This window comes from Dendrobates tinctorius, unplaced genomic scaffold, assembly GCF_039654945.1.
Source record: "Dendrobates tinctorius isolate UK_male_01 unplaced genomic scaffold, ASM3965494v1 ptg000184l, whole genome shotgun sequence".
NCBI lineage: Eukaryota > Metazoa > Chordata > Amphibia > Anura > Dendrobatidae > Dendrobates > Dendrobates tinctorius.
Genome location: NW_027361851.1, coordinates 8349798 through 8372262, shown reverse-complemented (window position 1 = coordinate 8372262; position 22465 = coordinate 8349798). Strand labels below are relative to the sequence as shown.

Here is a 22465-nt window from a genome sequence, read left to right as displayed (position 1 = left end):
TTGACGTTTTTGGCTGGAATTGAGATCGGACACCATGTCGCGTTTGGAAAACTCCTGATGTACCAAAACAGTGGAACCCCCCCACAAATGACACCATTTTGGAAACTAGACCCCCTAAGGAACTTATCTAGATGTGTGGTGAGCACTTTGACCCCCCCAGTGCTTCACAGAAGTTTACAATGCCCGGGCGTGAAAATAAAAAATTCGTATTTTTTCCACAAACATGATCTTTTAGTCACCATTTTTTTATTTTCCCAAGGCTACCAGGAGAAATTGGACCCCAAAAGTTGTTGTCCAATTTGTCCTGAGTATGCTGATACCCCATACGTGGGAGAAAACTACTGTATGGGCACACGTCGGGGCTCGGAAGGGAAGTAGTGACGTTTTGGAATGCAGACTTTGATGGAATGGTCTGCGGGTGTCATGTTGCCTTTGGAGAGCCCCTAATGTACCTAAACAGTGGAAACCCCCCACAAATGACACCATTTTGTAAACTAGACCCCCCAAGGAACTTATCTAGATGTGTGGTGAGCACTTTGAACCCCCAAGGGCTTCACAGAAGTTTATAATGCCAGGGCATGAAAATAAAAAAATCGTATTTTTTCCACAAACATGATCAATTAGTCCCCAATTTTTTTATTTTCCCAAGGGTAACAGGAGAAATTGAACCCTAAAAGTTGTTGTCCAATTTGTCCTGAGTACGCTGACACCCCATATGTGGGATAAAACTACTGTATGGACACACGTCAGGGCTTGGAAGGGAAGTAGTGACGTTTTGGAATGCAGACTTTGATGGAAAGGTCTGCGGGTGTCATGTTGCCTTTGGAGAGCCCCTAATGTACCTAAACAGTGGAAACCCCCACAAGTGACCCCATTTTGGAAACGAGACCCCCTAAGGAACTTATCTAGATGTGTGGTGAGCGCTTTGAACCCCCAAGGGCTTCACAGAGTTTATAATGCCCGGGCATGAAAATAAAAAAATCGTATTTTTTTCCACAAACATGATCAATTAGTCCCCAATTTTTTCATTTTCCCAAGGGTAACAGGAGAAATTGGACCCCCAAAAGTTGTTGTCCAATTTGTCCTGAGTACGCTGACACCCCATATGTCTGACACCCCATACGCTGATACCCCACATGTGGGGGTAAACCACTATTTGGGCGCATGGCAGAGCTCGGAAGGGAAGCAGCGCCATTTGACGTTTTTGGCTGGAATTGAGATCGGACACCATGTCGCGTTTGGAAAACTCCTGATGTACCAAAACAGTGGAACCCCCCCACAAATGACACCATTTTGGAAACTAGACCCCCTAAGGAACTTATCTAGATGTGTGGTGAGCACTTTGACCCCCCCAGTGCTTCACAGAAGTTTACAATGCCCGGGCGTGAAAATAAAAAATTCGTATTTTTTCCACAAACATGATCTTTTAGTCACCATTTTTTTATTTTCCCAAGGGTACCAGGAGAAATTGGACCCCAAAAGTTGTTGTCCAATTTGTCCTGAGTATGCTGATACCCCATACGTGGGAGAAAACTACTGTATGGACACACGTCGGGGCTCGGAAGGGAGGCAGTGACGTTTTGGAATGCAGACTTTGATGGAATGGTCTGCGGGTGTCATGTGCGTTTGGAGAGCCCCTGATGTACCTAAACTATTGAAACTCCCCACAAGTGACCCCATTTTGGACACTAGACCCCCCACGGAACTTATCCAGATGTGTGGTGAGCACTTTGAACCCCCAAGTGCTTCACAGAAGTTTATAACACTCGGACGTGAAAATAAAAAAATCATTTTTTTCCACATAAATGAAATTTTTGCCCCCAATTTTTTATTTTCCTAAGGGTAACAGGAGAAATTGGACCCCAAAAATTGTTTTGCAATTTGTCCTGAGTAGGCTGATACCCTACATGTGGGGGTAAAACACTGTTTGGGCGCATAGCAGAGCTTGGAAGGGAAGGAGCACCATTTGACTTTTTCAACTCAGAATTGGCTGGAATTGAGATCAGATGCCATGTTGCATTTGGAGAGCCCCTGATGTGCCCAAACAGTGGAAACCCCCAATTCTAACTCCAACCCGAACCCCAACACGCCCCTAACCCTAACCCTAGCCCTAACCCTAACCCTAGCCCTAGCCCTAACCCTACCCCAACACACCCCTAGCCCTAACCCTAACCCTAACCCTAATGGAAAAATGGAAATAAATACATTTTTTTTATTTTATTATTTTTCCCTAACTAAGGGGGTGATAACGGGGGGTTTGATTTACTATTTATGGCGGTTTTTATGTTTGGCGGCTGTCGCACGCTAAAAGACGCTTTTTATTGTAAAAATAGTTTTTGCATCACCACATATTGAGAGCTATAATTTTTCCGTATTTTGACCCACCGAGTCATGTGAAGTCTTATTTTTTGCGGGACGAGTTGACGTTTTTATTGGTACCATTTTCGGACACGTGGAATTTTTTGATCGCTTTTTATTCCGATTTTTGGGACGCAGAATGAACAAAAACCAGCGTTTCATGAATTTCTTTTGGGGGGGTGCGTTTACACCGTTCCGCGTGCGGTAAAATTGATAAAGAGGTTTTATTCTTCACGTCAGTACAGTTACAGCGATACCTCATTTAGGTCGTTTTTTTATGTTTTTGTCGGTTTTATGCAATGAAAACTATTTTATATAAAAAATAATTATTTTTGCATCGCTTTATTCAGCGAGCTATAACTTTTTTATTTTTTCGCTGATGATGCTTTGTGGTGGCTCTTTTTTTGCGGGACAAGATGACGTTTTCAGCTGTACCATGGATATTTATATGCGTCTTTTTGATCGCGCGTTATTACACTTTTTGTTTGGCGGTATGATAATAAATCATTATTTTTTGCTTCGTTTTTTATTTTTATTTTTTAAGGGGTTCGCTAAAGGGGTTATAGGGCGGGTCGTTACGGACGCGGCGATACCTAATATGTGTACTTTTATTGTTTTTTTTTTATTTCCAAAAAATGGATTTATTGGGGGAATATTTTTTTTTTTTTTCTAATATATTTGGCGATTTTTTTTTAATTATTTTTACACTTTTTTTAATTTTTTTTTTACTTTATTAAATAGTCCCAGGTGGGACATCACTGTCCTGTGACAGATCGCTGATCTGTCACATCACAGATCACTGTGACAGATCAGCAATCTGTCACAGGCATTGAAGAAAACTTCCTCATGCCTACGCTTTGCAGGCACTGAGGAAGCCAGCTTCCTCAGGCCCCCGAAGGCCCCCTTCGCCATCTTGGATTCGGGGGCCTGGAGGAAAGGAGCCCCCCGCAGCAGCACTGCACATTGCGCTGCCGTGGGGGGCTCAGGGAAGCACGGAGGGAGCCCCCTCCCTGCGGATGCTTCCCTTTAACCCCCGGTACACCGCGATCGTGTTTGATCGCGGTGTGCAAGGGGTTAACGTATCGGGGGCGGTCCGTGACCGCCCCTGACACATTGTTCCGGGTGTCAGCTGTGATAATCAGCTGACACCCGGCCGCGATCAGCGGCGCTCACCACGTGGGCGCCGCTGATCGCGGTAGACGTACTATCCCGTCCACGGTCATACGGGCCCGGGTACCGTGGACGGGATAGTACGTCGGATGTCAGGAAGGGGTTAAAAGGACCCCTGGGGGGATCACGGTAAAAATGCTCGGGTCTCCCATAGACTTACATTGGGCTCATTGTTCTGTCCGAGTACCCGAGTATTCCAATTTGCTCGACCCGAGCAATGAGCACCCGAGTATTTTAGTGCTCCTCCATCACTAATTGTTTTCTATGTTCGAACAACTAGAACAGTCTGTAAGGCAGTCACACATTTTCTGCTTTAATATATATGTAGATTCACCTATTAGATTTCTGATCAATGTGAGGTGATTACTAAGGGTCATAATACCAAGGACTGTTTTTTTAAAATGCCACCCAAAATCAACCATCTGTTGGACAAAGTAATCCTCATGCAAAAAAAGCAAAACTTTCTCAAACAGCTGAGGCAAATCAACAATGTGAGTCTCGACTTGAAAGGAAACGAATGAGACAGGCTGAATCAAAGGCAGCTGAAACATCTGAACACGGGAATGTCGTCTTCAGGAGAAATGGATGAGGCAGGCTGAATCAAGGGATGTGGAAAAATCTGAACAAAAGGATGAACATTGCCAAAATGACCTCATATGACATTTGTAACTTTATGCAAAGACAGGTAGGCTGACTTGAGTTTGGAAGCATTTCACTACAACCAAATTCATGACTACAGGTCACATCTGAAAGCCATAATAGATAAAATGGACATATGTGAACTTTGTCAATAAGAAAAGTTAATTTGGTATTTGCTGCACATTTCTTTCATACATGTCAGGAGCAACTCCTAAGTCCAATCATTTTCTGCAAAGTATTCGGAGATAAAATTTATCTTTCCAGATGATATCCTTTGGTATGACAGCTGGTCTCGAGGAAGCAGGATTTATGCCAACTTTTAAAGTCCAGGGCCAAATATATCACAAAATAGGTTTAGTGCTTCCTTTAGCAAATGAAGACCCAACATTTTTACAAATTAACTTTTTAGGAGATGGACAGATGCAAGCTGATGCACGTTGTAAAGCTGAGACAAAAAAGCTCAAGGTCAATCACTTACAGTAGTTGGAATTTTCGAGAGCACATGTTTTTCACATGATCAACTCTTCATTGCTTGCTTTAGGGTGGGTAACCTCAAAAATCTTTTCATATATCCACCTGAAGGTAAAACAAGTTGTTTACCAAAAAGCGCTACAATAGACAGCTGTGTATCTGTAAATCAATCTACTCCTTTGTCCATTTACCACTGATAGGTTACATTGGGACCAGGGGGATGAAGGGTTGCACTAGGCTGTCCCCCTGTTAATTTTTTTGCTGAAGCCCTGTTATCTTTAGCACAGGCAATTTGAGTATTGCAGCTTCAATTCTCCTAAGGAGATTATAGAAGCAAGTAAAACAAATGTTTTTAAAAATATTGAAAAAAAAAAAAATAAAAGTTCAAATTCCCCCCCTTTTGCTCCATTTAAAATAAAACAATAAAAAGCACCTTATTTGGTATTGTCATGTTCATAAAAGCCCGATCTATCAAAATATCAAACAAATTAATAAGATTGGTATATGGCGTAGCAAGAGAAATTATCAAAAGCCAGAATTATGTTTTTTGGTCACTGCAACATTGCAATAACAGGCAATAAATCTACCAAAACGTCCAAAAGCATATCAAATATAAATAGAGACCTTCATGTCAAAAAGACATTGATTACCATTACAATCATAAAGTGGGGTGTGTTAGAAATGCATACAGCCTAGAAAATGGATACCAAGTATCCAAACACACCACTGAGAAAAGATGTATTAAAAAATAATTTTATTCAGAAAAATATACAGTACAAAAATATAAAATGTCATGAATCACAGGTAATATGAAACATGTGTGAAAAGTTAATCAAGCAAGATAAGAGTGGTAAAGTGGAATAGTAACAGGCTATGGGTAAGAAGGTACCAAGTCTATCATATGGGCCTATCTTGAAGTACAAAGAAATATAAGATTGTAGTATAAAGTTCTTAGTGCAATAGTATTGAAACCAGACAGGACTGCCACATGACTGATGAATTCAAAACATACATACATACATTGCAGTATACCGCCCATCAACGATGCCACAAAGGCCCTGACGCATGTATTGCGGATATGCTTTCTCAAGGGGAGTATGAGTCCCATCTTACCCCATCCAGATTTTATCTGGTCTGGCCAGTAACAGAGCCACACCTCCGCCCTGCTGCCGTTGTCCCCTGCCACTCTCCTGGCTTCCTCTACACTCAAGTACTATGGGTATGAAAAGGACAACAGTGTTTCCAGCAAGTTAACACTATATAAAGTGCTCTCAGTGAGAGAAACAAAATAGGAATCTTGTGGGTATGATACCTTTTAATGGCTAACAAATAATAGTGAATGTTGTTACAAAGCAAACTTTCGGGACTGCTTATGTCCCTTCATCAGGCTGATAGAACAAAATATTTGAAGAAACCTTATTTAGTTTAAAGCACAACATTTCAATAAACAAACAATGAGCTTGGAGAGAGAATCCTTAATTAGGTAAGATTAGATAGGTATCATACCCACAAGATTCCTATTTTGTTTCTCTCACTGAGAGCACTTTATATATTTTTTTCTACTGGCTAACACGGTACCAAACCACTTTTTTCGTTTTACTACAGCAAGTCAACAACATGAAGCATACATCAAGATTGGCAAAGAAGTGGGTCGGTGACAATGAATTAGAGGTGCTGGATTGGCCTTCACTGTCCCCAGACCTCAACCCAATCGAACACTTGTGGGTAGAGTTGGTAGCACGGTGGCTCAGTGGTTAGCGCTGCAGCCTTGCAGTGCTGGAGTCTTAGGCTCAAATCCCACCAAGGACAACATCTGCAAGGAGTTTGTCTCCGTGTTTGCGTGGCTTTCCTCCGGTTTCCTCCCACGTTCCAAAGACATACTGATAGAGAATTTAGATTGTGAGCCCCATCGGGGACAGTGATGATAATGTGTGCAAACTGTAAAGCGCTGCGGAATATGTTAGCGCTATATAAAGATTATTATTAGTATTAAACACCGATATAGTGATAAGATATACAATAAAAGTATAGCACCATTAGTGATAAGAAAGTTACTTATTGTGAGACCAGTTAAGGATATTTATCCCGACTTGCTGATGTGGAGGTTCATAATATAAGAAACTAACCCCTCGTTGATCAGAAGATCCCAAATTTCAGAATACTGGCAAGGCCACGCAAAAAAAAGGATGAGTGTGAGTTACTGTAATAAAAAAACAATACAACACGAAACGCGTAGTTTTATAGCCCTGAATAAAGTATGCAACGCTTCTGAACTCTGTGATTCCCTTGCCTGATTTTGGAGGAGAGCATAATTGTCAGCATCTTGAATATCCTATCCAGAATTACTCCACTGATTGAGCACCACCTCCTCTTGTTTTACTGACAACTTCCATGCTGGGTAAATTCAGACAAATGAGTCATGCAGGAGGAGGCAGCACGATTTCCCAAGAATGGAGGAACAGACTGGCCATGTAAAATAAAGTTCTGGACTTGTCCTTGAAAGAACTACATGTGCATATTTATAGTTTTGGGTGTGAACTCCTGCTGCCATTCCCTTTAACTCCTTAATGACCACCAATGCGCCTTTTAACGGCGGTAGTTAAGGGTACTTAAACCACAACACCATTAGTTAATGGCACTGTGGAAAAAGTGTATAGCGCCCCCCAGAGTCTGATTTTTTCCGGGATCTCGGCTGCCGAGGTAGCCAAGACCCCAGAGAACATGATTCGGATCGGTTTTTACAGACCCCGGTTTTGCAATCGCTGTTATTAACCATATAATAGCGACTGCAAAAAAAATCTGATGTGCCATTTAATTTCTCTCTTTTCTGATGTGATCGCACATCAGAGGAGAGAGAAATAGGGTAACTCCCGGTGCTCCTTCTCCTTTGTGCTTCCTCCCATGGGTGCCGCCATCTTCTTACGGGAAGAAAATGGCGGGCGCATGCGCAGTGCACCTACCGAGATCTGACGGCCAGCACCAGGCAACAATAGGAAGATTTTTCCTATTGGTTCATTTTGGTCACTGTGATAGACCTTATCACAGTGATCAAAATAAAAATATAGTAAATAAACCTTTTATCACCCCCATAGTTATGGAAAACTAATGAAATAAAGAAAATATACTTATTTTAATTTTCCCAATTAGGGTTAGTGTTGGAATTAGAATTAAGGTTGAAATTAGGGTTAGGGTTGAGATTAGGGTTAGGCCTCTTTCACACTTCAGTTTTTTGCCATCAGTCAAAATCCGCCAAAATTTGAAAATGGCGGATCCGCTTTTCTTGTTGCGGATCCGCCATTTTCCCCCATTGGGATACATTAGTGGCGGATTTTGACGGATGGTCGTCCGTTGCGTCCGTTATTCGGCGGATCCGCAAAATTCCTTGCGGATTCTGTCTGAGGGGGACGGAGCATGTAACGGTTTCTTTCGACGTCAAAATGGCGGATGACGGCGGATCTGCGCATGCCCAGAAAAAAGATACTTTTCCAGACAGTCCCAAAACTATATAAGATGGGCTAATTGGGCCCAGACATGCAGTAGCAGCCAGACAGCAAGCTAGCCAGACAGCAAGCAAGCCATCCACCCAACCAACCTGCCAGACCACCCACCCACCAAGCCTGCCAGACCACCCACCCAGCCTGCCAGACACCCACCCAGCCTGCAGCCACACAGCTATCAAGAGGCCTGCCAGTACCAGCTTACCAAGTGTGAGTATACCTATGACATTTCTGTGTATGGCCTGCTTAGTGTGTAGCGTGTGTGTGTGTGTGTGTGTGGTCTGCGAGTGTTGCATGTCTGTGTTTTTTTTTTTATAGTTTTTTTTTTCTGTTGCTTGTGTACTGCATTTTATTTTCATACAACTGTAATTATATTGTATTTTTTATGCTGTGATTGCTGCGATTGAGTGGTGTATGGTATGTGGTGTAATTGGGCCCAGACAATCCGGCACCAGCAACACTGAAGACTCCAAGCAAGATATCCGACTGCAGCCTGCCTGATAGAAGATTGAACTAGAGCTATAAAACCTGTCTGCACAGCTGCAAGTCTACCACCTGCAAGACCCCTGGAGCGTGCGTGTGCGTGTGTGTGTGCGTGTGTGTGGCCTGTGTGTGTAATGCATTTTTATTTTTTTTTTCCATTTTTTATTTTTTTTTTTCTGTTGCATGTGTACTGCTTTTTATTTTCATACAACTGTAATTATATTGTATTTTTTATGCTGTGATTGCTGCGATTGAGTGGTGTATGGTATGTGGTGTAATTGGGCCCAGACAATCCGGCACCAGCAACACTGAAGACTCCAAGCAAGATATCCGACTGCAGCCTGCCTGATAGAAGATTGAACTAGAGCTATAAAACCTGTCAGCACAGCTGCAAGTCTACCACCTGCAAGACCCCTGGAGCGTGCGTGTGTGTGTGTGTGTGTGTGTGTGTGTGTGTGTGTGTGTGTGTGTGTGTGTGTGTGTGTGTGTGTGTGTGTGGCCTGTGTGTGTAATGCATTTTTATTTTTTTTTTTCCATTTTTTTTTTTTTTTCTGTTGCATGTGTACTGCTTTTTATTTTCATACAACTGTAATATTGTATTTCTTGCTGTGATTGTGTGGTGTAAGGCCGGTTTCATATTTGCACTTTATAGCGCAGTGATAACCTGCACACGTCCGCCACTAATCCCCATCCCATCTGGTCATCACCGCCTACTAGCACACATGGACGCTTGCGATCTGCACACCCTATCTTTAGTATGGGGTGCGCAGATTGCAAGCGTTCATGTGCGCTAGTAGGTGGGGATTAGTGGCGGACGTGTGCAGGAAATTGCTGTGCTATAAAGTGCAAATGTGAAACCGTATTGTATGGTGTTATTGGGCCCAGACATCTACATCAAACACCAGCCTGACTGTATCAGTCAGGCTGGTGTTTGATGTAGATGTCTGGGCCCAATAACACCACATACAATACCATTTAGGCCGGTTTTATAGTGCAGCGATTTCCTGCACACGTCCACCGCAATTACCGTCCCATCCGGCCATCCCCGCCTACTACCGCACATGAACGCTTGCGATCTGCGCACCCTATCTTTATCATAGGGTGCGCAGATGGTGCGCTGGCAGGATTTTACCGTGTGCTGCGCACTTTTGAAGGTGTGCCCTTGTGCGCCAAACGCAGCATGTTGCATTTTGGCGCGCACGGCACACCTTCAGAAGTGCGCAGCACACGGTAAAATCCTGCCAGCGCACCATCTGCGCACCCTATGATAAAGATAGGGTGCGCAGATTGCAAGCGTTCATGTGCGGTAGTAGGCGGGGATTAGTGGCGGACGTGTGCAGGCCATCGCTGCGCTATAAAGTGCAAATGTGAAACCGGTCTAACTGGTATTGTATGTGGTGTTATTGGGCCCAGACATCTGGCCACAGACACACTGAAGACACCGAACCAGACATCAAACACCAGCCTGACTGATAGAATTTCAAACTCAGCTGCAAATCTTCCACCTGCAAGACACCTGGAGTGTGTGTAGCCTGGCTGTGTGTTATGCCTGTTTGTGGTTTCTTTTAAAAAATATTTTAATTTTTGTTCTTTTGAATGTTTCTTGGATTTTATTTTCATATTGTGGTGTGATTAATGTATCTGTTGTAAATTTGCGTTTTTTTATTTTTCATTTATTGTGGTATTTAAAATAAAGAGCAGAGTAGCTCCTATTTGTTGGAAAAAAAATAATAAAAAAAATAAATAAATAAATAAATTGTTTTGAAAAAATCTGCTTTGTATCATTTTAAAAAAGGTAAAATTAAGTTACCATAAAGGTACTTAAAATTTTTTGGTATACAAGTGTGGTTAAAAGTGAGATTGCAACATACCATGAAAAAATGGGTATACACTGAGTTTTTCAGGGAATTCAAAAACATGCAAACACAGTGGGTATACACTGAAATTAAACACCTTCAATCACTGGTTACACTCTGTTGAGAGTTTCAAGGAATGCAAACACTGGTATACACAGCAATTACACACCTTCAATCACTGGTTACACTCGGTGAGACCTTTAATCACTGGTTACACTCTCGGTGAGAGTTTCAGGGAATGCAAACTGGTATACACAGCACACCTTCAATTACTGGTTACACTCAGTTACAAAACACAAAGAAAGTGGGTTTACACAAAATATTACACACCTTCAATCACTGGTTACACTCTGAGATAAGGGAATGTAGACATGCAAACACTTAAAATTGCGTATAATTAGTTTCAGGGAATTACACATACAAAATGTTTTTTTTTTTGTTTTTTTAAACTTATCATTTTCTTTCAGTTCACACAATGAAGCGCCACCATACAAGCGGCAGACAAGGCCAGCCCAACCGCAGCAGGGATGGACAACGCAGCAGAGATTCAGACCGCAGCAGGGATCCACAACGCAGCAGAAATTACCCGTCAGACCGCAGCAGAAACAGTAACCCTGACCGCAGCAGAGAGGAACAGCCAGACCGCGGCGTACAGGCAACCATTAGTTCCCTGTAAGTATAAAGACCTGAAAGCTTATTATGATCCTTTGTATAGTAGCTTAACAAGTGTCTTTATACTTGCAGATCACTTCAAGCACTACCATCCAAGCCGCAGCAGAGAGGGTCGCAGCAGAGAGAGCAGCAGCAGAGAGGGCCAGCCAGGCTGCAGCAGAGAGGGCCAGCCAGACCGCAACAGAGACTGCCAGTCAGGCCGAAGCAGAGACTGCCAGCCAAACATTGTTTTCCCTGTAAGTATAAAAGCCTGAAAGCTTATTATGATCCTTTGTATAGTAGCTTAACAAGTGTGTTTATACTTGCAGATCAGTTCAGGAAGCAACGCAGCTGCCCCAAGCCGTAATGTCTTCTCCTGAAAGCTCCCCCTCACATCATCAGCGAGCTGAGGTAAAAAAAAATTTGTTTTTTTTTATTTAAAATAATTTTTGGGGGGTTAAAAACACTATCCTATTATGTTTTAACAGGAAGCTGATTCAGAGGAGCTTCCAGGAGGAGACGTGCAGGGTGGAGAGACACACGGAGGGGGTGCGCAGATTGTAAGTTTAGCACATACACAGATACATAATGCTACACCCAACACAAACATTCATCACAGTGCACACACCATAACTACGCATCCATCCAAACAAAATTTTTTTTTTTTCCCACAGTCTTCAGAATCCGGTGCCCGCACTAGAGTGACTCCCAGGACATCCCAGGGTCGTCAAGGTGATGCCTCTGGTGGTCGGCAAACGGTAAGTAACCCTATTTGGATAATTGTTTAAATGAACATCATGTGTTTGAATACAATGTAATTTTTTGCTTTTTGTTTTGTTTTCTATCTTCACAGGTTTCACAGCGTGCTCCCCGCAGACATCAGGAGGAGGGTGTCCTTATTGATACCGATGACCTCATCCGTGAGGTGGAAATCCGGGAGCCGCTGTGGAACATGGCAAACCATCTTCACGCCGACCAACCAACCACCCGACAGCTCTGGGATGAAGTCTGTTCTTCAGTTATTGACAACTGGGAGGAACTCAATGCGAGGGCCAGGGATTTTGTGCGTAAGTATTACAACTTCAGTAACTTATATTTCCAGCATGTGAAGTGTTGAATACTAAACCTTTTTTTTTGCTTCACAGGTGACAGGGTTATCACACGGTGGCGGTCGCTCCGGGATCGCTTCAAGAGGGACTACAACAAAGAGATTCAGACCCCGAGTGGATCGTCGGGAGGACGCCGGGGACCCCAGTACAAAAACTACAAAGCCCTGGCGTTCCTGCGATCTACAATGGTGTGCAGAAGGTAAATATTCCCCAAACAATTCCTGTAGTAGAAATGTTTAACCAATTTTTTTTTCAGCAGACTTAAATTAAATATCAATATTTTTAATATACATTTTTTTTTCTCTTTTTTTTAGCACCATCTGCAGCACTCGGGAGTCTGCATCAGAGTTGCGTCCCTCTGGAGTGATCCCTAGTGAGACCGCCCCCGGTGACCACATCGAGGTATCCGACCCCTCTGTACCTACCCTCTTGTCTCATCCCTCTATCCCCTCCACCAGCACTGGAGCAGCAGGGCAGACTTCATCACATGAAGCTGCTGGTGACGCCTTGTTCCCTGTTCCCCACCCCTCAGACACTGCCGCAACATCTCGACCAACTTTTGGTTCTGGCCGGCAGCGTCTGAGGAGTCAGGAAAGGCTGACCTTGTCTGACTGTTTGAGTCTAAACTCAACTGTTCAACACGGTTTCCACACTTATGGACAACGGTTATCTTCTGGGTTGACCATGATCAATCAAAGTATCATGGAACTCAGAAGATACATGGAACAGATGAATTTAGAATCAAACCAGACACCGAGACATACCTTTTTTCAATCTGTTGTCCGGCAAATGGAAGGTTTAAGTACTCACCAGCAGATGCGTGTGATGCAAGCCTGTCAGAATGCTCTAGTGGAAGTGCTTGCTGAAGCATCTCATCCTCCCCCTGTCCATCCTCCCCCTGTCCATCCTTCCCCTGTCCATCCTCCCCCTGTCTATCCTTCCACAGTCCATCCTTCCACCACCATCCATCACACAGCCGTCCCTCCTCCTACCACTCCCTCTCCTTTCTCTAGTTCTCCATTCCATTCTTCCCAGTACCTACCTTCCCCATTGCATTATACCCCAATGCCCTCACCATACCCACCCCCACATACACCTTCAATGTACCCACAAACCTCATCTGTCCATCCACTCCCGTCCCAGCCACATGTGTTAAACCCCCCTTCCACTTCTGGTCCTCACCAACTCCCTTCCCAGTCCTCTACCCCCCCCCTCGATGTGGTCAACCCTGTTAACCCCTCCAATACTATCTCCACCCAATATTATCACCACACTCTGTGATGTTTTCTTAAAAAAAAATAAATAAATAAAAAATAAAAAAAGGTAATATATACCAAGAAAAAAAGTTACAAAAAGTAATATATACCAAAAAAAATTACAAAAAAGGTAATATATACCCAAAAAAAAAAATTACAATATTACAAATTCAGAAATAAACTGATTTTTTTTTCAAAAAACTTTATTGTGTTGTTTCTTTTTTGCTTCTTTTGAAATATTCAAATTACACCAGTGGTGTAAAAGGTAAACACAACACTTGGTAACACAACACACAACAATATTTCACAGTACACCGGTGGTGTACAAGGTACAAAAAAACACTTGGTAGCACAACATTTGGTACCATTTCAAAGTGTAAAACGCTTGGTACACAACACTTGGTAAAATTTCAAAGTGTCACATTTTACACTTGGTACATTTGTAAGTGCAAAACAACACTTGGTAAAACTTTATGCTTGGTACCCAACAATTTGTACCCAACAATTGGTAACACTAGTAAAACTTTATGCTTGGTACCCAACAATTGGTAACACTGGTAAAACTTGGTAACACTGGTAAAACTTTATGCTTGGTACCCAACAATTGGTAACGCTGGTAAAGTGTAAAACTTGAAGAAAAAAAAAAAAATGGTAAACCAAATCACATGGTAACAATGCTTGGGAAATCCAAACACTTGGTAACATTTCAGTTAAAAAAAAAAAAAAAAAAAATTACTCACAATTGGTATAGAAAATTATATCATGTCATCTTGCCAGTCCACTTGTCCCTCTGGGGTCACAAAATAGTCTGCAAAGGTGTCCCTGATTCTTGCCACTGATCCAGTACTCCGAAAAGTTTGTTGCTCATAATCCCACAAGGTGGTTCCAGACAGATTATCATCGATGGAAACTGGTTCCTTTGAAAGGACAAAATTGTGCAGGATTACACAGGCCTTAACCACCTCACGTCTCTGTTTTCATTTTCATGGCTGTTAACAGGACTCTCCATTTGGCAGTTAAAATTCCAAACACACACTCCACAACTCTGCGCGCTCTAGTTAACCGATAGTTATAGATTCTTTTCCGGTGTGTTAATCCACGACTACCGTATGGTTTGAGTATGTGTTTAGAAAGCTGAAAAGCATCGTCGCCAACGCACACAAAAGGCATTGGTGGGCCTGTTGTTCCAGGGAGTGGTCTTGGAGGTGGGAAGCTAAAATTATCTCCATACAAGCGACGGCCCATGGTGGAAATCTTGAACACCTGAGAGTCATTAGAACGACCGTATGCACCAATGTCCACGGCAATGAATTTGCAGTTTGCATCCGAAATGCCATCAGCACAATAGAAAAGTATTTCTTATAGTTGTAAAACTGTGAACCAGATCCCATAGGTTTCACAATCCTGATATGCTTGCCATCCACGGCACCGATGCAGTTTGGAAACTGGCAGATTTCTTGAAACTTCTCTGCAATCTCCAGCCACCTCTCCTGTGTTGGCTCTGGAATGTATTCCTCCTGTAGAGAATCCCATAATGCCCTGCAGGTTTGTTGTACAATTCCAGCAATAGTGGAAATCCCAATCCGGAACTGGAAATGGAGGGAGGTGAAGGATTCTCCAGTTGCCAGGAATCTGTTAAAAAAATTGAAACAGTAAAATTAATACAAACCACAAGCCATAACATAACAATAAAAGCCTGCAGAATCAGCAACATTTTAAAATTTAGATAACTTACCGAAGGGTCACCATCAAACGCTCCGCCGGTGATATAGAAAACCGCATGTAGGTGTCCCTTCTCCGGATTTGTTCTCCAACACGATCCACCAATATCTCAAAGAATTCCAGCCTCATGCGCACGTAGTGGAAGAATTTGTGCGGATTATCCCTCAATTCCAGGTACAATGTGGAAAAAACACCACGGGTGAACCTCTGCGCATTAATGGGATGAATCCACTGGCGCCGTCTCCTCATACGCAGGATTCGCAATCTTCTTTTCTCTGTCTCGAGAGCAATAATTGCCAACTGATTCAAGTGAAGATCCAATTCCACACTGAAGCTGTCAATACTCGCAATAACTCCTTCCAGACTCGCACTAACTCCTTCCATCGCTGCCACTAGCTCTAAAACCTTTCAAAGAAATTGTATCACAACACCCTAGATATATTTCTCCCTAGTTTCCAGCATCCAATCACATTTGAGAGCATTTTCCAAGAGCGAATCATATTTGGGAGCATCCCATTTTGGAGGCGTGGAAAAACGGATCCGCGAGAAAACGGATCCAACGGATGTATAAAACGGATGCCAACGGATGGGACGGATCCGTTTTGTTGAGGATCCGCAATAAAATCGGTATGGCGGATCCTTAAAAAAACGGATCCGTCCCATCAGCTTGCATCCGTTTTATACATTTTTTTTGCGGATCCGCCAATTTCAAATTTTGGCGAATTTTGACTGATGGCAAAAAACTGAAGTGTGAAAGAGGCCTTAGGATTAGGGTTAGGGATTAGGGATAGGGTTGGGATTAGTGTTAGGGATGTGGTTAGAGTTGGGATTAGGTTTAGGGTTATGGTTAGAGATGGGATTAGGGTTAGGGGTGTGTTGAGGTTAGGGTTGTGGTTAAGGTTGTGGTTAGGGTTGGGAACAATGGTTTACCCCCAAATTGCACACCAACTTTTGGATTTTAATTTCTCCTGTTACCCTTGGGAAAATAAAAAATTGCGGGCTAAAAAATCATTTTTATGAGAAAAAATTATTTTTTATTTTCACAGCTCTGTGTTATAAACTTCTGTGAAGCACTTAGGGTTTCAAAGTGCTCACCACACATCTAACTAAGCTCCTTGGGGGGGTCTATTTTCCAAAATAGGGTCATATGTGGGGGTTTCTACTGTTTAAGCACATCAAGGGCTCTGTAAACGCAACATGATGCCTGCAGAACATTCCATTAAAGTCTGCATTCCAAAACATCACTAGTTTCCTTTCGAGCCCCGACATGTGCCAAAACAGTGGCTCCCCTCCACATATGGGGTACCAGGGTACTCAGGACAAATTGGATCTCAACTTTTGGGGTCTAATTTCTCCTGTTACCCTTGTGAAAATAAAAAATTGTCGGCTAAAAAATCATTTTTGTGGAAAAAAATTCTCTGCGTTATAAACTTTAGTGAAACAATTGTGGGTTCAAAGCTCTCACAACACATCTACAGAATTTCCTTGGGGGGGTCTAGTTTCCAAAATGGAGTCATTTGTGATGCTTCCACTGTTTAGGCACATCAGGGGCTTTCCAAATGTGACATGAAGTCCAATGTCAATTCCTGCCAATTCTGCATTGAAAAAGTCAAATGGTGCTCTTTCCCTTCTGAGCTCTGCCGTGCGCCCAAACAGTAGTTTACTCCTACATATGGGGTATCAGCATACTCAGGATAAACTGCACAACAACTTCTGGGGCAAAAATATCATTTTTGTGTAAAAAATTATTTTTCATTTTCATGGCTCTATGTTATAAACTTCTGTGAAGCACTTGGGGGTTCAAATTGCTCACCACAAATCTAGATAAGTTCCTTAAGGGGTCTATTTTCCAAAATGTTGTCACTTGTGGGTTTTTTTTACTGTTTAGGTACATCAGGGGCTCTCCAAATGCGACATGGCTTCCGATCTCAATTGCAGCCAATTCTGCATTGAAAAAGTCAAACTGCGCTCCTTCCTTTCCAAGCCCTGCCGTGCGCCCAAACAGTGGTTTACCCCAACATATGGGATATTGGCGTATTAAGGAGAAATTGCACAACAAATTTTGTGGGTCATTTTCTTTTTTTACACTTGTGAAAATAAAAATAATTGGTTCTGAAGTAAAATGTTTGTAAAAAAAGCTAAATGTAATTTTTTTCCTTCCACATTGCTTCAGTTCCTGTGAAGTACGTAAAGGGTTAATAAACTTCTTGAATGTGGTTTTGAGCACCTTGAGGATTGCTGTTTTTAGAATGGTGTCACTTTTGGGTATTTTCTGTCATATTGACCCCTCAAAGTGACTTCAGATGTGATGAGGTCCCTAACAAAAATGGTTTTGTACATTGTGTTGTAAAAATAAGAAATTGCTGGTCAACTTTTAACCCTTATAACTTCCTAACAAAAAAATTTGTTTCCAAAATTGTGCTGATGTAAAGTAGACATATGGAAAATGGTATTTATTAAGTATTTTGTGTGACATATCTCTCTGATTTAAGGGCATAAAAATTAAACTTTAAATTTGCACCATATTTCCATTTTTTCATAAATAGATGCAAGTCACATCGAAGAGATTTTACCACTAACATGAAGTAAAATATGTCACAAAAAAAATCTCAGAATCTGTGGGAACCATGGAAGCATTCCAGAGTTATAAGCTCATAAAGTGACAGTGGTCAGAATTGTAAAAATTGGCCTGGCCATTAAGCTGCAAATTTGTCCATCACTAAGGGGTTAAACTGTATATATACAACCCATTTTCTGAAACAAGTTGTTGACAGTATGGAAACAAATCTGGTTCTTAGTTCCATTTATGGTGGCTTGCATGTTATTCAATTGCTGTTGGCCAAATATTATCTAAATTACTTCCAAAATTACTAACACCCCACCCACCTGTGAGTCCAGAAGTCAGTCCGATGCACCTCGTTCCGGAAAGTTTTCATATACAAACTTTTTGATGATTATACATCTGCTTGCATCTAGTAATATTCTAATCTCAGCCCACTGGGAGTCAGAGTCAGGACCAACAATTACCCAACGCACGCAGAAGGCTGACAATGACTTTCACTACATACAGTACTATAGTCAATAACAATTTCTGAGATATAATTCACTTAACATTGTAAAACCAGCAAACACAAAAACAGTTAACAAATATAAACACAATTATGGTAGGTTGGAGGCTGAACTTTGAACCTATAAAACAAGATAAGCAACAAAAACTAAATTGATGTTTTCTATATTTGCATGACGAAATAAAATTATTTGCTACATAGTAATTTATCTGTCGCGGAGAACAGTGCTAAAAAATAAAAATACAAGTTGTCCTGCATAAACAGCCACGTCCGTGAAGAAATACAAAACTTATAGCTGCAGAAAGGGAGGAAGTCAAAAATCTGGGATGTCATTAAGGCTCTTTCAGGCTAAGAAAAGGAAGAAAAACAAAATTGAAAAGGAAGATCTATAGGGTGGGTGAGAGTGGGAAATGTGGGGTCCCAGTGTCGTAAAAGATATCTGCAAGGCTCCCGTCTCAGTGACGCTGACATGAAGCACTTTATGCTGCATAACTCACCGTGAAGGAAGGTAATAGATCTTCCACATGAGGATTATAGCAGTTCTATTTAGATAAATAAGTAAACAGGAGTCTCAAAAGTCAACCTTCAAGGCAAACACCAAGTCTCTGGTGACAGCCCCTGTAAATTCTGGAAAGAAGAAATGCCTCCACATCTAATATGTGCTCTTACCAACCTTGGCCCTAGTCCAGTAGGGAGATAATTGACAGTCCATTGCATCCAATGTGCAGCAGCGTCCTACTTCTTCGATTTACAGCAGCACTTTTCTTTTAATAAAAAGCCAGGGCCACTTCTGCATCATTATTTATGTTTTTGGATCTGTTAAAAATTAAAATATTAGCAAGGCTTGATCCATAGTCACCCAACAGTCATCAGCAGAGCCCAACAGACTATATTGTCATTCTACTGAAAAATCTACCACTGCATGCTGCACTACTATTACTTCTGGGAGGTTTTTTTTGAAGATGCTGATGTGGGCCTCACCTAAATCTAAAAGTTAAATTTAGATTAAAAATTCATTTCTACAATGATTTATACCAACATGTTGTATGAATATTGTTTCTAATTTTGCCAAACTAGATCATTAGAAATAGCGAAAATGAAAAGTTATTGCTGATTATGCAGTCTGAGAGTAAAATGTTGTGTTATTGCGACATCTACTGGAGAAATTGCAGATTTCTGTCTAAATATGTATTAATGTAAAATATTGCACTAAAACTTTTTCTCATAAGAATCCATAAATGAAGGTGCATTTCCTAACCTGCATTAGAAAACAGCAATACACTGCAAGTTCCACAAAAATGGGCAATCACACTGTTCCACAAGAACTCCCGTACTGCCGCGAAGTGAGTTGACTTAAATAGAAGTAAACTCCACTAGTAGAATGCCTGTGACCCAGCGCATCACATTGAGGTTAGTAAATACAATTATGGGTGTTTGGTATTATTAATGAGCTTGCTACCGATTGGCGGTCTAGTCGCTCTTCTCACTAGAACAGTGCACTAATATAAAGACTTCCATCTATCTTTGTAAAAAAAAATCCTGGATTTCTGCTCAACCACATTCACTATCATAAGTTCTTAATGTTGGGCAACAGCAAGTCATCGGCAATACATAAATTTGTTACAAGTTGATACTTTGAGAATAAACAAATGATTTCTGATCATTAGAGATGGGTGGACACCTGGATGTTCGGGTCGGGCGGGTTTGGCCGAACAGTTACAAAAAGTTCTCATTCGGATACCAGAACAGTACCCGGACCCGAACCCAGACTCCATTCTCTTGAATGGGGGTGCCAAAACATCCAGCGTTTGCTGCACTGTAAAGTGTATGACTGCGTGGCAAATAACACTTCTGATCAGCAGTGAAATCCTCCCTGCCGGTGAGAGCATCGGTTCCCACGCTGTCAAAAGACAGCGGGAGTGCTCAGCTGTGATCGGTCACTGGTGTCACTGGTGTCAGCTGATGAGACTACTGATCCCATCATCCAACACCTGCTGCCGCTAATTACAGTGAGAGCAGGAGCGATGGATGGAAGTGTTCATTAGCTGCTCCTGCGCTGTAAATAAATAATTTAAAAAAACCTGCCTGTATTTTTGCTAACCAGCCAGGCAAAACTCACAGCTGGGGGCTGCAGCCCTTAGCTGTCAGCTTCAGCAAGGCTAGTTATCAAAAATAGAGGGGTCCCTACGCTGTTTTTTTAATTATTTAAATAAATAAATAAGCAAAATGGCATGGCGTCCCCCCCATCTATGACAACAAGCCTTACTAAAGCAAATAGCTGGGGGCTGGTATTCACAGGCTGGTAAGGGGACATGGATATTGGCCGGTCACTACGAGTACTTGGTCATGCCCTTCGGCCTCTGCAATGCCCCAGCGGTTTTCCAGGAGTTCGTGAATGACGTCTTCCGGGATATGCTGTACTCCTGCGTGGTAGTCTATCTGGATGACATCCTCGTTTTTTCTCCAGACCTCTCCGCCCACAGAAAGAACGTGCGTCAAGTCCTCCAGCGCCTGAGGGAGAACCGCCTTTATGCCAAGCTCGAGAAATGTGCCTTCGAGCAAACGTCCCTGCCATTCTTGGGGTACATTATCTCAGAATCAGGTCTATGCATGGATCCGGCAAAAGTGTCCGCCGTCCTCGATTGGCCACAGCCCCATGGGGTGAAGGCAATCCAACGCTTCCTTGGTTTTGCGAACTACTACCGACAGTTCGTTCCTCATTTTTCCTCGTTGGTTCGCCCCATCTCGTCCCTTATCTGCAAGGGAGCTAACCCAAAGGCTTGGCCCTCTGAAGCTGAAGAGGCCTTCCAGTCGTTGAAACAAGCCTTCGCCGCTGCTCCGGCGCTTCACCGACCTGAGGTTAGTAGACCTTTCACTCTCGAGGTAGACGCATCCTCTACTGGGGCTGGCGCAGTCCTTCTGCAGAAATCCTCTTCTGGACGTTTTGTCACCTGTGGCTTCTTTTCTAAAGTATTTTCCTCCACCGAGCAGAACTACTCCATTGGCGACAAAGAGCTATTGGCCATTAAGTTGGCCTTGGAGGAGTGGAGGTACTTACTGGAGGGTGCCATACATCCATTCAAGATCTTCACAGACCATAAGAACCTGGCGTACATCCAGTCCGCACAGAGGCTCAATCCTCGGCAAGCCAGGTGGTCCCTATTCTTCGCCCGCTTTGACTTTGAGCTACATTTTCGGCCCGGCGATAAGAACGTTAGAGCGGATGCGTTGTCAAGATCATTCCTGTCGTCTGATGCAGAGGAGGAACCCTCTCATATCATTGATTTATCCAAAGTAATTACTGTGGCTCCTGTCAAGTTAACCACGTTACCTCCGGGAAGAACCTTTGTGGCTGAGAATAACCGAAAACGAGTGCTAAATTGGGGACATTCGTCCAAGATTGCCGGCCACGTTGGTGTCAAAAAGACTTTGGACTTAATCTCTCGCCATTATTGGTGGCCTTCACTCTCCCAGGATGTTAAAGACTTTGTAGCATCTTGCCCGTCCTGTGCCCAGAACAAGATACCCAGACAACCACCCTCCGGTCTTCTGTTCCCGCTTCCCATTCCGTCGGCTCCATGGCAGCACATAGCCATGGATTTCATTACTGATCTGCCTTGTTCTTCTGGTTGTACTGTGGTCTTGGTGGTTGTAGACCGATTTTCAAAGATGGCTCACTTCATTCCTCTTCCCGGACTACCCTCTGCTCCTGACTTGGCGAAGATCTTCATTTCCCATATCTTCAGGATTCACGGCTTCCCCCAGCACATCGTGTCGGATAGAGGGGTCCAATTCACCTCCCGGTTCTGGAGAGCTCTATGCGGACTCATGAAAGTGTAATTGGATTTCTCTTCCGCCTATCACCCCCAAACCAATGGGCAGGTGGAACGTACCAACCAGATCCTTACATCCTATCTCCGGCATTTTTCTAATGCTCATCAGAATGACTGGGTCAGTCTACTTCCTTGGGCTGAGTTCGCCTACAATAATCACTCCAGTGAATCGTCTACCAAGTCTCCTTTCTTCATCGTCTTTGGACAGCATCTCAATGTGCCTCTACCGGTACTTCCTGTCTCGGGGGTACCTGCTGCCGATTCTCAGTCTGTGGAGTTCTCCAGGGTATGGCAGGAGACCAAAACCGCTCTCGAGAAAGCACGGGACAGAATGAAATTACACGCTGACAAG

At 42.7% G+C, this 22465-nt stretch overlaps 1 protein-coding gene across 1 annotated transcript; it reads left to right on the top strand.

Moving 5' to 3' along the window:
• The first annotated feature begins 11597 nt into the window (after positions 1-11597).
• LOC141055097 (uncharacterized) lies at positions 11598-13515 on the top strand. The gene is made up of 2 exons (XM_073552050.1): positions 11598-12433; positions 12549-13515. The coding sequence occupies exons 1-2, from the start codon at positions 12420-12422 to the stop codon at positions 13513-13515; spliced, it is 981 nt and encodes a 326-aa protein (XP_073408151.1). The 5' UTR covers positions 11598-12419.
• The last annotated feature ends 8950 nt before the right edge of the window (positions 13516-22465 follow it).